Source organism: Fragaria vesca, linkage group LG6 (assembly GCF_000184155.1).
Source record: "Fragaria vesca subsp. vesca linkage group LG6, FraVesHawaii_1.0, whole genome shotgun sequence".
Classification (NCBI taxonomy): Eukaryota; Viridiplantae; Streptophyta; class Magnoliopsida; order Rosales; family Rosaceae; genus Fragaria; species Fragaria vesca.
In genome coordinates this window covers 32103985-32122248 of record NC_020496.1, presented here as the reverse complement: position 1 = coordinate 32122248, position 18264 = coordinate 32103985, and the positions used below count along the sequence as shown (strand labels likewise).

Here is an 18264-nt window from a genome sequence, read left to right as displayed (position 1 = left end):
TCAGTTGAAGCTGTTTGCAGGCTAATATCAGGTCATATAAGAGCCACTAGTCATCTTACAACGGGTCATATGCATAATAGTGTCCAAGAGCTGCGAATTTGGAAATGTTTTGGAGCCCCATGTCGACCTCGTGCCACTCCTAGAGTTGTTGAAGTTAATCGGATTCCTCCTTCTTTTGGTTGGGTGACGATAAATTCTGATGTCTCTTAAAAGCATGAGGAGGGAGTGGGTGGTTATGGTGCTATTTTTAGGGATTACAAGGGCCACTTTCTTGGTGCTTTTGCCTCAAATCTTGAAATTCTTAGTTCAATTTCAGCGGAGATAATGATTGTTATTAAAGCTATTGAGCTTGCTTGGGTTCGTGATTGGAAACATATTTGGTTGGAAGTTGACTCATCTTTGGTACTTGATTATATTCTCAGACTTTCTCTTGTTCCTTGGCCTCTTCAAATTCGATGGTTGAATTGCTTATACCGAATCTCTTAGATGAATTTCAAAGCTACTCATATTTTTCGTGAATCAAATAAAATAACTGATGCTCTGGCAAATCAAGGTACGTCATATTCTGAGTTGATATGGTGGGATGAGCCTCCACCTTTCATATTATTGTCTTATAATAACGATGTTAAAGGTATGCCTCAATTTCGTTTCAGCTAGTCTGTAATTTATTTTGGGAGGTTTTGGTTTCATCCCCCTCCTTTGTTTCTTTATTATTTTATTAATAAATTAGAGTGATAGGCGATTTATTTACCTATACTCGATCATTCAGCGGAAAAAGAAAAAAAAAAAAGTATCGATCGAACATAATATGATAAGAGATTAGTGTTATCTTACTTTCCATTGTAAGCATTTCTTACTATTTCTTGTATATCTGTATATATATAGTAACATAAATGTGTGTAATGGCTACTTTCTTCAATTAAAATCAAGTGAGTTGCAGAACCTTTACTATCTTTGTCATGGACAAAACAAAATGCATAATCCAAAAATACGAAAAAAATGTTACTTAGGTATCACAGGAAGATAATGTTTTGTTTTATAGTTTCGTTTATTTTTTTCTCGATACATACGTTTGTTTAATAGTTGTAACATCACATGAATGGAACTTGTGACTAGCATCTTCTTGGAAAGCTGTTAGCAAGCCATTATCAAAACTCAGTTCAAAACGAAACAATGATGGAACAGCTGTTATTACATCACATGTATAGCAAGTTTGGTTTCACACAAACACCCATCAATCTGGGTTTACTTACTCATAAGAAAAATATTTGATGAATTACTTCAAAGAATTTCGACTACATCAACTCAACGAACAAAAAATGTTGTCAAACAAGTATGATCGTCTGTTAAAAACGAAAGTTCCATGGCATTTCAACTTAGTACAACTAGATGATTTCTTCGTATTTTGATAATATTTTCTTGGACCAATCCATTTCTTCATATTCACAATTATGATCTGTAATCTTCCCCATCTCTCAAGTGTGACAGCCTCTTGAGGTTTGATCTTTATCACCAAAGAAACCTGAGCACTTCCTCTAAAAGCCATAACTCATAAGTGTGACAGCAGTCAAGCCAGATACTAGCTGCTCAATATATCATATACAATTGACTGAGAATTCTAAAACAAATAGAAAGATGCTCAAATATTTGATTAATTAAAGCTCACGAAGAGTCAAAACTGGGTCTGGTCTTAAAGGTTTGATCAAACTTTGTGCAACCTCTAAGCCCCAATTGTCCAAAGAAGTTCTATTTTCTGGAGAGCGTATTCAGCGCACCCGGGTGCGCTGTATAATTTTCGCTATTTTCTGAGTTTTCATGTTTAAAGCAGCTATATATAAAAATAAAATCATAGCCCCCAATTGGTCTAAATGGATTTCTCTATGAATTGAAGTGGCTTTGGTCTCATTGTAGCTCCTTTTGGGGACACTAGATCCGTTTTGGTGAACTAATGTTGTCCTAGTTTATGTTTTGCTTGAATTACATAATATTCAGGCATGTGATCTGCTTCTAAAATCAAGGGTTTAATTCATTTTTCAGTGAGCTCTCTTTTTCAGTAGTTCTTGAAATATTTAAAAGAGATTAGTAATAATTGAACTTTTTAATTTAATTTTTGGCCCAGGATGCAAAAGTTGAAGCTGCTAGGAACACAGAAGGAACAAGGACCACAATCTGGAGGCAAGGGTCTAATGAAGCTCAAGGACCACATTTTGAAGTTCGATCCGTTCCCTCAACTGCACATTGTTTAAGTATCATAAACTTTAAGTTCAACTCTTAATGTGTCATCGGAACTTAAGTTTAGGAAATGAGCTAACAATATATAACAAGTTGGACTCGAATGGAAGATTTGAGCTGGTGATCTCTTGCGAACAAACTCGACTACAATGGCAAATAACCATGTACCTTGAAAGCGTACGCCCCTTGGCCGGTGATCTGAATATCGAGCTAGCACGCTAAATTGACATGATCAATCTGGTGTGGTGAAGTGTTTGTTGTGAAATTCTTGTTTTGAAGACCACCTTTTTGTGTTCAAGACCTAAGTTCATAAACCATGACAGCAGATGGACATGCTGTTGAAATTTTGATAATCAAAGAGCTCCTGAAAATCATGGAAAAAGAAGTGAAGTGGTCCATTGTAGACTTGTAGTCCAAGTTCTATATACAAAATCTAATCTGCACCACACCAGTAACTTGTCACACTCTTGATTATTCTGACTGATCATATAATATCTATTATTAGTCCTACTTTATGGAGCATACAGGTTCTGTGTTCTTGGTTAAGAATTACTTTATCCAAAACATTGCATTTAAATTTGTGAAAAAGAGATGTGGACTTGTTATTTCAATTATCATGAGTGGTCATGCTTGAGACTGACTGGTCAATCTCCTGCACTCTAACTCTAGATTTATTTGGAAGAAATTTACTTTAACTACTCATACTTTGGTAAATAATTTTGCTGCAAGGAAGGAATCTGTATGAACCAAAACACAAAGCATCATTCAGGTTGTATTGTTATATGAGTTGATACAAAAATTTGAGCTTTGGAAAACAGGCATGGGATGAGCTAAAACTTTCTGGAAAGTTTGTAGGGTTGGTTTATGCTTGAGTTATATCTGTAAAGTAAAACAGTAGAGAAACTATTAAGGAGTAAACACTGCATGTGTAGAATAGCTCATAATGGACCCAATAACAGAAAGAGAATTGATCAATGGAAACTAATAATGTTAGTTACTTTTTCACAAAGTGCTAATGACTCATAGTTGTGGGAATGGTGATTGCCTCCAAAGAAAGAGCAGGCTAAGCCTGGGAGAGCTTTACAATCTCTAAAGTTTCTGTGCTCATATCCTCATGATGCTCTCTGGCATGTGTATCTTTCTCATCAGTTTAAGCCCATTCAGGTCCTGGCTTTATGTGAATGCAAGAAAAGGCAAGCTACCTTCAAGAAATTGGAAGGACAGAAACTTAATAAACACTTGAATTTATGAGATGATAACTGGGGATGCTAATGTTAATAATGATCAGTCGAAGGCAATGATGCAATTTCTTGACATGAACGAGTAGCTTTCCTTTTTGTTCTCCTTGCTACAGAAAAGCTTGAAATTTGGTTGCTTTGTGATTTTGGCAAATTGGGTTCTCAATTAGGTTTTGGTTTGTGAATTGAGTTTTGGGTTGTGAATTGGGTTAGTTTTTAAGATAAAAGATTGGTGCTTTGATGAACTTTGTGATTTGTGCTTGTTTTTAACAACATAAGCTATATTAGAATGTGAAATTTGTTTATCTAAGTGATGGACTAGTTGACTGCAAAAGCGGTTCCTTTCAGATACTCTGGGCGTAGACAATGTAGAAATAGATGTTAAGGAAGGAACTGAGTTGATTAAAGATGTAGCTAGCAGAAAAAGAATGCTTGTCATTCTTGATAATGTGAATAAACTAGACCAGTTAAATGCACTTGCTAGGAGCCGGGAATGGTTTGGATAAGGAAGTAGAATTATTATAACTACTAGAGATCCTCAGCTGCTAAGTGTACTTGAATTGAAGTCGATGATGTATATGGGGAACAAGGCATAGAGGTAACAAACTTTGTGATTAATCAGCTACACTACCCTTTGAGCTTTTACTAAATGGCATGTGAAATGTAGATCATTGAATCACAGTTCAGCAGAACCCAGATGATTAAAGACATGGAGCCTATTGAAGGTCATATTTTCAGGTTCTCAACATAACATTACAAAATCTTACGTACAAAAAAGTTTGTGCTTGATCTACATTACTTGCTGTCGTGCAGGCTCATGATATAGAGAGGTCCCTCTGAAATAGAAGCAATACGGAGAAAGAACTATGCTCAGGTATGGATTTTTCCCACGGGTATGAAGTCTTTAAATAGCTCAGAAGTACTAAATTGGATACATTGTCGCTTTTCTTGTTGCTTTATAGGTGCAAATTATAGCAGTTGCAGATAAAATCGAAATCAAGTTTCACCTTGTATGCATTAGACTCAACAACAAATATTTTACTGGATGGAACAGGACCTGAAGATTTTGAAAGACATGATGGTTACAGAACCCTGCTCAGTAGTTTTCCTGAGAATGAAATGATGATAATTGGGGATGCTAATGTTAATGATCAGCTGAAGGCGAAGATGCAATTTCTGAATGTTGGATCCAAGATTTCATCGAGGCAGTAAGCAGTGATTCATCTAGCAAAGCATTAATTCTGGGAGGGAAGCAGGAACGTTTGTAATATAGTTTTATTGAAATAAATAAATAAAAATCGATTGCCTAAGTTGGCCAAAACTATCAGAGCACTGGATCAGTCCTTAATTTCTTCTGTTTTTCATCCTGATCCTCAATATTTCATCAAGTTCCTCAACGATATTCTCAGCTAAATGTTTGTTCTTTTCTTCTTCACGTTTGGCTCCTCACAGTTACTTTTCACATAGTGCTAATTAAGATTGCCTCCAAAGTAAGAGCAGGCTAAGCGTGGGAGGGCTTAGCATTTATGTGCTCATCATCTTGATCATCTTGGTGATGCTTTCTGGCATGTGTATCTTTCTCAGTTCAACCCATTTAGGTCCATAGGTGGTGGATTTATAAGACTCCAAGAAGAGGCAAGTAGAAAAGATTTGAAGGGTACAAACTGAAAGAACACTGATGTAACAATATCTACGCTACTTGTCCATAAGAAATTAAGAGGTCATAAATCTGCAGAGGCAGCTTAAACTGAATACAACAATCTCCTTGTCCAATTACAGATGCAACTTAATTGGTTTCATATAGAAAAGCTAACTGATTGCCTAAGTTGGCCAAAACTATTATACTTGGTGGATCACTCCCCTTCTTCTTGCTTTGCATTACATAATGTTGAGATATAAATCCCACATCGGGAAAAATGAGACATTGCTTGTAGGGTTATAAGGGTTTGGGCATCTCCACCCATTGCCAATTGGTTTTGGATGTGAACCTCAGACTATTTATCACATAATCTTCTTCAGCATGTTTTCTTTCTCCTTAATTTCTTTCTTTTTCTGTCCATGATCATGAACAAAGCCACTTAGCCACTATCACATAATCTTCTTCAGCATGTTTTCTTTCTCCTTAATTTTTTTCTTTTTCACTCCATGATCATGAACAAAGCCACTTAGCCACCTCATAAGTACCTAAACAATATCCATCAATGGACGGTTTCTTCCTTTTCTTCTTCACATATTTCTCCTCAATTAGCACAGGAATGTCCTCATCATTAGTCTCCTTCATTAGTTCTGTTTCATCAATCTTAGACGGTTGTGGCTCAATTCAATTAGTTTCACAAGAACCGGATCTACTGCAGAATTATATGCCTATAAATTGTAGCAAATAAAAAGTGAATTTATATTAACAATTGATCCAAAAAACTGTCATTGGCAGGAGGCTGATCCAGCAAACCAAGCCAATAGTGCGACGTGAAGAGTCCTTGACCCTAATGCAAGTAACCACGGGTTGGCTTAAAATTCAGTACTTTTGTTTGTTAAATTGTCAGTAGTGCATCGCCACACCAAAAACATCTAAAATCCTTATTACCTACATGAAGATGTAGCTTGCTCTCAGCAAACTTCAATTTAGTTCTAGAAGCTTTTGATACAAAATTCTGTTAACAAATTACGAACTCTATTTTCTCAAATGAAACTGGATGCACATCAATGACTACAGGAGTTGTACATAAATACCATATTATTCATGACACATTCATCCAAGAAAGGTTTAAAGAAGCAAACTTCGTACCAGACTATACTCACTAATTCAGATGTCTGCGTAATATCTAGTTGCAGGGATAAACTTAGTTTTGTAAGTTTCAAAGGACTCCCACATAACCCTATACAAAACCATGACAGTTAACATCACACATTGCAGATCAATGTTTCACTATTATAATGATCATCAGATCTTATAGGCTATTCTGTTACTGCAAATGAGACTACAGTCACCCAAACATGGACCAACACTCCAAAGGTGAGAAAAAGTTTTTACAGTTCTTCCTCCTCCCTAAGATTATCTATGCTTTCCACACTGTTAAAGCAAGCCCAAAGAATTTCATTGATCAAATATCCATAGATAAATCAAACTGAAAACACATAGATAAACACAGTTTTAAGACACTAATCACCTCAATTTTAGATTGCTTCCCTTCATCCAACACTTCAATTAGGGCAAACATCTGCTAAACTGTAAGGTCATATTCTTGGGCTTTGATATTGGTTTTATGACAATGGGCCTAGTCTAATGATCAGCATTCAGCCCAGTCCAACAAAACCCAAAACCTCTCTCCCGCTTCCTCACACATTTCAAATTTCAAATCCACACCCAAAACCAAGACCTAACCGTCACGATGAGCTGGCACCCACCCCAATCCAATTTTCAAATTTTAAAATCCCCACACACCCGAATTATCGTCACCGTTACCGTCACCGTCACAGACCCCACCACCCCCAACCTCTCTTTATATACTCTCACATCTTCCCCATTTTCACCGCAAAAAAATTCAAAAATCCCAGAGACGTCTTTGTATACGTCACAGGGTCTCTCACTTCACTCCCAAACCCAGATCTACTAACCTCTCAAATCCAGATCTACCCAAAATGAGAGAGTGCATCTCCATCCACATCGGCCAAGCCGGAATCCAAGTCGGCAACGCCTGCTGGGAGCTTTACTGCCTCGAACACGGCATTCAGGTCCGTCTTCTTCTCCGATCTCCGATCTCGTGTTTTTCTACACTGTTAAACTCTAACTAATCGTTGATTTTGTTACGTTGTCGTAGCCTGATGGCCAAATGCCGAGTGACAAGACCGTCGGCGGCGGAGACGACGCCTTCAACACTTTCTTCAGCGAAACCGGCGCCGGAAAGCACGTCCCCCGCGCCGTGTTCTTGGATCTGGAGCCCACCGTCATCGACGAGGTGAGGACCGGAACTTACCGTCAGCTCTTCCACCCTGAGCAGCTCATCAGCGGCAAGGAGGACGCCGCCAACAACTTCGCCAGAGGCCACTACACAAGTAAGGATCTGATCTGATCTAAACGCTAATCTCGATTAGAACCCTAGTTTATCGAAATGTGAGGGTTTTAATTCGTGTTTTGCTTGGATCTTTGTGTGGACAGTCGGGAAGGAGATTGTGGATCTGTGCTTGGACAGGATCCGGAAGCTTGCGGACAACTGTACTGGGCTTCAAGGGTTTCTGGTGTTCCACGCTGTCGGAGGTGGGACTGGATCTGGACTTGGATCTCTGCTCTTGGAGAGGCTCTCTGTCGACTATGGGAAGAAATCTAAGCTTGGATTTACTGTGTACCCATCTCCTCAGGTCTCTACTTCTGTTGTGGAGCCTTACAACAGTGTCTTGTCCACTCACTCGCTCTTGGAGCACACTGATGTGGCTGTGCTTTTGGACAATGAAGCCATCTATGATATCTGCCGTAGGTCGCTTGACATTGAGAGACCTACCTACACCAACCTCAACAGGCTTGTTTCTCAGGTATAAAACTCTACCCTGACATTGTGCTCATAAGATGCTTAGATTTATAGCTCTGTTGTTACACATGAGATTTTAGATGATTTGCTTAGCTCTGTGATTGTGCATATTAGATGTTTGATGAAATGTGTGGTTCTGGTACTGTGTACACATGGTGTTCGATTATTTGCCTAGCTCTATTTATGATAGGTTTCTGATGATATGCCTAGATCTGTTTGTTCTGCACATGAGGTTCTGATATAATTGCTGGCTCTATTATTGTGCACATGAGTTTTTCGATGATTTGGTTTACTCTATTATTGTGAACATGGTGTGTTTGATTAAATGTCTGGCTCTATAATTGTGTACATATGTTCTTAGTTGCCTAGCTCTGTTATTGTGGACATGGTGTGTGTGATAAAATGACTAGCTCTGTTATTGTGCAAAGGGGTTTTGACAATTTGTATGCCTTTGATATTAATTTGGGTGATTGTGACAGGTTATTTCCTCACTCACTGCTTCTCTGCGTTTTGATGGAGCACTCAATGTGGATGTGACTGAGTTCCAGACCAATCTGGTGCCATACCCCAGAATCCATTTCATGCTTTCATCCTATGCACCAGTCATCTCTGCCGAGAAGGCCTACCATGAGCAACTCTCTGTGGCTGAAATCACCAACAGCGCCTTTGAGCCAGCCTCTATGATGGCCAAATGTGATCCTAGGCATGGGAAGTACATGGCTTGCTGTTTGATGTACAGAGGAGATGTCGTACCAAAGGATGTGAATGCGGCTGTGGCCACAATCAAGACCAAGAGGACCATTCAGTTTGTGGATTGGTGCCCAACTGGTTTCAAGTGTGGTATCAACTACCAGCCTCCTACTGTTGTACCTGGTGGTGACTTGGCCAAGGTTCAGAGGGCTGTGTGCATGATTTCCAACTCCACAAGTGTTGCTGAGGTGTTTTCAAGGATTGATCACAAGTTTGATCTGATGTATGCCAAGCGTGCTTTTGTGCACTGGTATGTTGGTGAGGGTATGGAGGAGGGTGAGTTCTCAGAAGCTAGGGAGGACTTGGCTGCTCTTGAGAAGGATTATGAAGAAGTTGGGTTGGAGTCTGCTGAAGGTGAAGATGGTGAGGATGAAGAGTACTAGATATTAGTTCATGGAAATTTAGAATTTGCGTGTCTTCAAAGCTGTGTTATGGCTGCAGCCAATGGACTCATTGGTCTGTTAACCATGAACAAGCCATCTTAGTTTCTTATTTGTGTAATCTCGGATTAATCGATGCTTTTGTTTTCAATAATTTGGTTGTCTATCCTATGCGATTCTATGTGCTCTTTGTGATGTGCAAATACAGTATATCCGGAGTATTTTGCGAGTATCTTTCCCGAGAAAGGGAGATGTGAATCGCTCACATCATCATCTCATGTAATTCTGCTAACTGTACAGAAACGTTTGCTCACAAACAAACGACTAGACTCATTCTACGGAAACAAGAAAACTAAAGCGAGAGACGAAGTCAAGAAAGACTTGATTTCAAACTCTGTGTTCTTCTTGGAATTTTGATCTGCTCCCTTAAAAAGACCCAGCAGCTCATAACCTACATGGAACAAAACAGACCCAAAAGAAATTAGTACCCAGTCAAAAAGATAAACAGAAACAAAGATCTCTGCCAAAGTTTTAAGAAAATTTTTACAGTCCACTACAAGACCAAAATTTTTACAGTCCACTACATATAGGTAAAAAAAAAAAGTTGCAGTAAAATTTTCTCGTCAAGAGGTGAAAAGTAAAGAGCGAATATGATATTCCAAAACGGAGGGAAAATTGAATACACAAAACAAAAATAAAATTTTCTCAAAATATAAACAGAAATTTCTGGTCGACTTTGAAATCACGAACTATGCAATTTCTTTTGAGCTCATCTCCGAAAGAATCTAAAGCCATATTTACATCAGATTAGAGAATTTAGCAAAGCCAAAACAATTAAACAAAACAAGAACAACGAAATCATCAAAGTTTTCTCTGAAACAAAAAAATCGATTTATCATCACGAATCAAAAAGCCCTAACTAACCTGAACAAGCCGAGCTAGCTCAGTGCAAAGCGTTGACGGTGTTTCTGAGCGGCGAGCAAGGCAAGACCGGGCGGGCCAAAAGCACAACGTCGACGCGCGACGCCACCGCGTGCGCCACCTTCTCTTTGGCGCCAAACGCGCTGCTCTCGCCGAGGTGCGAGTCCTCCTCTCTGATCCTCAAGATCTGGCTGTGCACATACGCCACCTTCTTCAACGCCGACCTCCTCCACCGCCCCTGCACCGACCTCGGCGAGTCCATCTCCTCCGACGACCCGGCGCTGTCGTCGTCGGTGCTGTACGGCTTCGCCGCGAATCGGACCTCCATTTCCTCGTGCTTGGGCCTCACTGCGATCATGGTGATTTTTACAGAAAGAGAGGAGCTTTTGGGATTTTGGCGAGGACGTTTTAGTTTTGGAGTTTTTATTGGGAGTGGGAGACTGGGTAGGAAGCTTGTGGTTGAGCGACACGTGGAATTTGTGGGGGTAGGAAAAAGAGGGGGTGTCACGTGTAGTAGGACTGATGGGTATATAAAATGTGGTATATAAAGCTCTGACTTGGACGCCGCTCCAACGGCCCTGTTCGGACGGGGTGGTTGCAACGTCACTGCAATTAGAGGTGATCTTAGTCTTCGTTTATCTGGTAATCAAGTTGATTAATCCGGATTTGAGACCAGGGCACTCATCTGATTAAGAGTTTAGTATATTTGCTAATGACGTACACGTGTCGTGAGGTTTGGAGACGAGTAAAAAATCTAGAGGAATTCTGGGACAAGTGTTGAGGCTCGACCGGGGTTGAAGAAAATCTAGAGGACTTCAGTTTAAATACGTTTCCAAAATGATTGTCGTTTTGATTTGATGACGGACTAGATGATTGATGAATGATGGAACCAACATACGTGGTGTCGACCGGTATGAAAAACGTGGTACTAAAACCGTGATCCGTGGACAAAACTGTTTGGAATAGCGGCACAGGTTAAGATCGGAGAAGTCCAAACCAAAACCAAAACCAAAACTATAACCCAAACCAAAACGTGTGCTTCAGCAGGGGCAGCATGGCACAATATATGGATGGACAAACCCAATGGATTAAAACCCAAGCACAAACAGCCCGATATCGGACAGAACCTATGAAATGATGGGAATAGAGAACCCGAACGAAAGAAACAATAAGGGATAAGATTACGACAAAATTCATTACCTTAAGAACCAACTATATGGGGGATGTTCAAAGGAAAACATGGAGTTCTAATGCGAATTAAAACCAGAGCAAGATAGTTTGACAAACATTCACTACAATAATAAACTCAAGTCTGGGAAGATAACTAGCAAAAAACCCAAAAGGGGCATAAAATTAAAATGAGTTTTTAGCGACAGGACGCTTAATTGCTCATTCCTCATCTTCCTCATCGCCATCACCACCAGCTGCCTTCTTAGCAGCGGCCTTCTGGTTCCTTCTCTTCACTCTTCCAGGGCGGCCACCTCCAAGGGGACTTGTGATGGCAAAGTCGATGTGCTTCTCAGAGTCAATTCTCACCATGAAGGATGGGATGTTGACAACCTGCCTTCCAACCCTGTCAAGGACAAAAGAAAATTAGATATAACACTTCAAGCTAGTACATCTTAACCTTATCACAGGAAATACTATATACTGACAAAGTGACAATGATGTGATAATACAGAATGACCGGTTCAAATAACCAAGCATGAACAATATCAGTGCAAAAACAATGGTGGTTCACTAAACACTGCAATTGGGTTCAAGCAACAACTTTCAAACAAAGATTAACATTTAAAACTAGTGTGCACCTCCCAAATTAGGAGGTAGCAAAAGTATTTGCACCAAAATTAGGGCTCCAGTATCTTCAAAACCTTAAGAAAACCGGGAAAAACTCGGTGCAGTGAACAATACAAGATAGATATCAATTCGCTTTAACCACAACATTATTGCCAAACAGGACAACCTCCCATAAGCACTTAACAGACTAAAACACCTTCAATATCAATTCAAATCCAACTTAACTAAACAGTAAAAGCAGACATGGTATATACCTGATATGCCTCTGCCTGATGAGAACCCTGGCGTGGTGGATGGATTTGGCCATACCAGATTTGAACACCTGGGTCTGAAGACGCCTCTCGAGGAAGTTCTCGACAGTCAAAGCAAGAACATAATCGAGCTTGTTCTGGCTCTCTTCCAGAAGCCCATACCTGTTCATCCTTCGCAGAAGAGCCTCTCCCTCAAAGATACGGCGAGGGTTCTTCTCATCCAGGGTAAGAAGTTCCCTGGCAGCATTACGGATACGGCTCAAAGCATACTGAACCCTCCACAACTCCCTCTTGCACCGAAGCCCATACTCTCCAACAAGCTTCAGCTCAGCATCCAAACGTTCCTTCTCATAAGGACGTCTTGGCTTCTTGAAAGTCTTTCCATCTAATCACCACCAAAACAACACAACATCCGCTTATCAAATTCCAATAGCACATAAACAGTAAAATAAACTCACTTTTTCGCACATACCAATATATCAATTTACAACCTATCAACCAAAGTGGATCACAACTCCAACTATCATATTCTTCATTTCAAGAGTATGCACAACACTATTAACACATTCAAAAGACAACTTTGAGCCAGATCTAACACAGCTTATATAAATTTTGATCCGAAAAATGGACGAATAATCAATATAACATACTCAGAAAAAAAATTAGGGTATGTCAAATAAAAGTTCAGCCATTAGAGTAAGATTGCAAAGCAGAACAAATATCACATAAACCCTAAGAACCTAAAAACCCAGACGAACAGTTTAATCGAAACCCTAATCGTTGACAAGGCGAAAGAGGAGAGGGGCTTACAATTGCGGTAGAAGACGACGTGAACCATGGCTCGGTTCCTCCTTAGGTCTCAGAGATCTGAGTGAAGCGAGCGAGCTGCAGAGAGTGAAAGGAGGCGAGAGAGAATGAAGCAAGACAACACGGCGCGATGTTTATATGCAATTAGGGTTTAGCGTATTCGCCCGCAATGACTATTTTGCCACTAGAGTTGTAGCTGAGTTGGGCCTTTGCCTCCCGACTTTCTAATTGAGCTCAAGCTCTTATTGTATTGGGTGGAGGGGTTTAATGTAGATGCCCGATGGCAAAACAAACAAAAGGTCCATTCCCCGTAATTTCTCGAATATCTTTTTTAAATTTGATATTTCATAATTCAACATGAAAATATTACAGTAATAGATATTTATATTTAAATCGTTAACGTGTAGACTTCTTTCATTTGAAGTTTTATGTTTTAAATGTTGATATGGTAATAGCCATGTAATATTAAAACGACGGCACATGAACTACATGGTATGCTTACCACACATTAGCATGAGAGTTAAAAGTTAAAACATGAAATATTTTCTTCAGCTTGTGATTTCACGTTTCATGTAATTCACTATGTCATGATATTATGATCATAATATATTTAAGTTAAATTACATGACCAACTCGCTCACTTATGGCATGAAAATAAGACCTAATAATCTTATAAGTGAATGAGTCATAATATTGTCTTGACATAATTCACATAGAAAGAACAATATCGTCTCGACATAATTTAAATTTATAATAAACAATTAGCTTTATGTTGATCGAATGAGATGTTGGAGAAAACTAATGTCAAAGATGGCCCGCATATCCCATTTATTTTTATACATGCACCATATTCACAAATATCTCAAGTGAATGTTAACAGTTTGATTTGTGTTCCTTCTAATTGGTCCTTTGGATAGATCTAGTATTTGAGGAGGGAGTAAATCATGCATGAGTTATGAAGGATTGAAATGAGGTGAGAGAATGAAACAAATTGAGATCGTGTTTGCTTTAGATGCAAACTGTAAAACAGATACCCTACACGCATGACTTTGATAACTGAATTGTTCATTACGTGAACTAACATTTATACAGTTTACCGCACGTTTCTAAATGTAATAATCGGTTATGTTAATGTGTATAAGTTTCGTAGTTATCATCATATTATTCAAACTCGAAGCATCACGTAAAACGTAAAACATAGACCTAATGAAGTTGTTTGAAGTTAATCGCCTGTCATCTTTTTATCAAAATTGCATACATTTTTGAAAAAACAAAAAACAAAAAGTCAAAAACAAAGAAGAAGCATCAATTGAGATGAGTGAGGTCTTTAAATTTCTTATCGACGTGGAGGCGTGCGCGGGTTGGATAGTCTCGATCTCAAAGCAAAGTTACAGAGCAACACAAACAAGTAGACAAACAAAACACACACAGAAAAAATAAAATAAAAATAGAAATACCTCTCGTCTTCCTCAAATCCTCATCATTATCACCCATCCCCAATTTGTCCTCCCCTTTTCAGCTAATTCACTGCCTCTCCTCTCCAATCCCAAACCCTAACTTCCCACTCCCTCAATCTCCAACCCCCATCTCACCTACTCCACCAGATACTCCAATCGCGATTTAGCGTTTTCCAATTGGAGTCATCTCGAGCTGCTCGATTTAGGGTTTTTGCAGAGATGAGTGCTCAGAAGAAGAGAAACTTCCAGATTGAAGCGTTCAAGCATCGGGTCGTGGTTGATCCCAAATACGCAGAGAAGACGTGGACAATCCTGGAGCATGCGATCAAGGAAATCTATAATCACAATGCCAGCGGGCTCAGTTTTGAAGAGCTTTATAGGTTTGCTACTCTTGCTTTTGCTTCTAAATTCAAGTTTATGCTTACTTGATGTGTTTTCTATTACTACTTATTCGGATGATTGCTTTTGATTTCATTACAAATACTTAGGGATTTAGGGAATCGATTGTTTTCAAGGCTATTGGTTTTAGTATGATCATCATGCATGTTTGTGGTGTTTTCTGTAATCGTTTCAGTGGATTATGTGTTAAATAAAGGTCTATCTGATGTTTGATGTTAAATAAAGGTCATTTTAGAGTAGGAAGATGCATGGTTCTTTGCTGTATGAAGAGTTGGAGTGTCGAATAGAGTGTAGGTTTATTGATTCTAAAGTAGAAATTGTGCTCAGGATTCAGAGAAATATGAGAAATACAAAGACAATGTTGAAAACAATAGTCTGCGGCTGTTATTAGGATTACTTGGGGAACTTTGGTATTATCTAGTAACACCGGACGTCTCATATAATTTGTCTATATGTCTTCTGATCTAAACTTTAGGCTTATTCATGATTGAGGTTACTATCTATTACGGTCTAGCGTATTTGGACTGTTAATCCTTTCACACACTTTGCTTTCTGCACTAAAATGTCTTCCCTGTTTTTACTTACGTGGGTTTCCTTTCATTTGTATTGTAGTTATATATAAGGGTCTGTAGTTTCATTTTTTGGAAAAGAGCCTGATTTGTGCATCTGTCAGGACAAATTTGGACTCTATGTCCTGCCCCCTTTTTGTACCTTGATTGGAGATTTGCTAGTAGGAAAGAGGATCCTCTATCTATCTCTTCTCTACTTCAAACACACTATATACATGCCCTTTTTTGACAAATAACCATGTGGGTTGAGTGGGAAACTGGGGCAGATTGAGTTAACAATGAGAATATGGGGAGGTAAAGAAAATAGAAACACCATGCATAAGTTAGAGAGCCATGCAATAAAAGTTGATAGCCTGAAAAACTTGTCTGGCATGGTAGGTGCCCTTCCATTTGAGGCTTGCCGATACTCTCAGGCTTAATGTTAGAGCAAGTAGATTTTGCAAGAAGCATTTTTACCTTTTCTCCTGTCAAATGACTTGTGATTTATCCTGCTATCCAACTTAGTCAATTTGTCTCATTTCTTTCTGTTATGTTTAAGATTAAAGCTTTGGAGTCCATATTACATTCTCTTAATCATGTTTTTTTTTTTTTCCTCTTTGGTAAGGAAGTTGTCTGGAATCTATATTATATAGTTGAATATATATTGTCATTGCAAGATAAGTCAAGTGCTTCAGCATTGTACTTTATCACTGTCGTTTGTTTCATATATTAAAATTTTATGCTTCTGATGATAAGTATGTGTCTTTCAGGAACGCTTACAATATGGTGCTGCACAAATTCGGGGAGAAACTGTACTCTGGTCTGGTGAGGACCATGACTTATCATCTGATGGAAATATCCAAATCGATTGAAGCTGCTCAGGGAGAGCTGTTCTTGGAAGAGCTGAACAGAAAATGGGCAGAGCATAACAAGGCGTTGCAGATGATTCGTGATATATTGATGTACATGGACAGAACATTTATTCCAAGCACCCACAAAACCCCCGTTCACGAGCTTGGTCTGAACCTTTGGAGGGATGTTGTCATTCACTCTAGCAAAACCCAGTCTAGGCTTTTGGACACGCTTCTTGAGCTAGTGCTTCGAGAAAGAAATGGTGATGTAATCAACAGAGGCTTGATGAGGAACATTATAAAAATGCTAATGGAGTTAGGTTCTTATGTTTACCAAGAAGACTTTGAGAAGCATTTTCTCGAGGTTTCAGCTGATTTCTATCGCTGTGAGTCTCAAGAGTTCATCGAGTCATGTGATTGTGGAAACTATTTAAAGAAGGCTGAAAGGCGCCTAGATGAGGAGATGGAGAGAGTGTCCCATTACTTGGATGCTAAAAGTGAAGCTAAGATTACCAGTGTGGTGGAAAAGGAGATGATTGAAAGTCACATGAACAGATTAGTTCATATGGAGAGCTCAGGTTTAGTTAATATGCTTGTAGATGACAAATATGAAGACTTGGGGAGAATGTATAACTTGTTTCGCAGAGTGCAGAATGGACTTGTAATTGTAAGAGATGTCATGACTTCTTACATCAGAGATACTGGAAAGCATCTAGTTACTGATCCAGAAAGGTTGAGGGATCCTGTAGACTTTGTGCAGCGCCTCCTTGATATGAAGGATAAGTATGACAAAGTTATCAGTTTGGCATTTAACAATGACAAGACATTCCAGAATGCTTTAAACTCTTCTTTTGAATACTTCATTAATTTGAATGCCCGGTCCCCCGAGTTTATTTCTCTCTTTGTGGATGACAAGCTTCGGAAAGGTTTAAGAGGGGTTAGTGAGGAGGATGTAGAGGTTGTCCTCGACAAGGTCATGATGCTTTTCCGTTACCTCCAGGAGAAAGATGTGTTTGAAAAGTACTACAAGCAACACTTGGCAAAGAGGCTTCTTTCTGGCAAAACTGTTTCTGATGATGCAGAAAGAAGTCTGATTGTAAAGCTCAAAACCGAGTGTGGATATCAGTTTACCTCCAAGTTGGAGGGTATGTTCACTGATATGAAGACCTCTCAGGATACAATGCATGGGTTCTACACAGCAGTTGGTCCTCAGTTAGGTGATAGCCCAACACTAACTGTCCAGGTCCTTACCACAGGTTCATGGCCCACTCAGCCTAGTGTAACATGCAACCTTCCAGCTGAAATTATGTGGGTATGTGAGAAGTTCAAGAGTTATTATCTTGGGACCCATACTGGGCGGAGATTGTCCTGGCAAACTAATATGGGAACAGCTGATTTGAAAACAACTTTCGGAAAGGGCCAGAAGCATGAGCTGAATGTTTCGACGTATCAGATGTGTGTGCTGATGCTATTCAACAATGCTGACCGGTTGACGTATAAGGAAATCGAGCAGGCTACAGAGATCCCAGCCACTGACTTGAAGAGGTGCCTGCAGTCCCTTGCCTGTGTTAAGGGGAAGAATGTACTTCGGAAGGAGCCAATGAGCAAGGACATAGTTGAGGATGATACCTTCTTCTTCAATGACAAGTTCACGAGCAAGTTCTTTAAAGTAAAGATAGGTACCGTGGTTGCTCAAAGGGAGTCTGAACCAGAAAACCTAGAAACCCGGCAGAGAGTGGAGGAAGATAGAAAGCCCCAGATTGAGGCAGCAATCGTGAGGATCATGAAGTCAAGGCGTGTACTGGATCACAATAATATAGTTGCTGAGGTCACAAAGCAGCTGCAGGCGCGATTCTTGCCCAACCCTGTAGTAATAAAGAAGCGTATCGAGTCCCTCATCGAGCGGGAGTTTTTGGAGAGGGATAAAACAGATAGAAAATTGTACAGGTACCTTGCTTGAAGAAGCACTATATGGTTGGTTTATTTTGTTATGGTTTCTGGCAAAAGCCTGTATAATTTATCCTACATTTGGCTAGTTCGAATATTGTTCTTGGATTATTAGGGACTCTGGGCGGATTCCAATGAAGTTCAGTTCACTGCCCCCCCCCCC

At 39.5% G+C, this 18264-nt stretch overlaps 4 protein-coding genes across 4 annotated transcripts; 2 read left to right on the top strand and 2 right to left on the bottom strand.

Annotated features, from left to right (window-relative positions):
• The first annotated feature begins 7005 nt into the window (after positions 1-7005).
• Positions 7006-9354, top strand: LOC101296022 (tubulin alpha chain-like). The gene is made up of 4 exons (XM_004304263.1): positions 7006-7202; positions 7289-7523; positions 7627-7997; positions 8473-9354. Exons 1-4 carry the CDS (start codon positions 7110-7112, stop codon positions 9124-9126), a joined length of 1353 nt encoding a protein of 450 aa, XP_004304311.1. The 5' UTR covers positions 7006-7109; the 3' UTR covers positions 9127-9354.
• On the bottom strand, positions 9315-10414 carry LOC101296308. Its single transcript, XM_004304264.1, has 2 exons — positions 10048-10414; positions 9315-9574 (listed from the first exon to the last, which is right to left on the bottom strand). The coding sequence occupies exon 1, from the start codon at positions 10400-10402 to the stop codon at positions 10067-10069; it is 336 nt and encodes a 111-aa protein (XP_004304312.1). The 5' UTR covers positions 10403-10414; the 3' UTR covers positions 9315-9574; positions 10048-10066.
• A 761-nt stretch (positions 10415-11175) lies between these two features.
• LOC101295733 (40S ribosomal protein S9-2-like) lies at positions 11176-13135 on the bottom strand. The gene is made up of 3 exons (XM_004304262.1): positions 12903-13135; positions 12096-12477; positions 11176-11617 (listed from the first exon to the last, which is right to left on the bottom strand). Exons 1-3 carry the CDS (start codon positions 12928-12930, stop codon positions 11434-11436), a joined length of 594 nt encoding a protein of 197 aa, XP_004304310.1. The 5' UTR covers positions 12931-13135; the 3' UTR covers positions 11176-11433.
• A 1357-nt stretch (positions 13136-14492) lies between these two features.
• LOC101295438 (cullin-3A-like) lies at positions 14493-18228 on the top strand. The gene is made up of 2 exons (XM_004304261.1): positions 14493-14736; positions 16074-18228. Exons 1-2 carry the CDS (start codon positions 14576-14578, stop codon positions 18112-18114), a joined length of 2202 nt encoding a protein of 733 aa, XP_004304309.1. The 5' UTR covers positions 14493-14575; the 3' UTR covers positions 18115-18228.
• Positions 18229-18264: the final 36 nt, after the last annotated feature.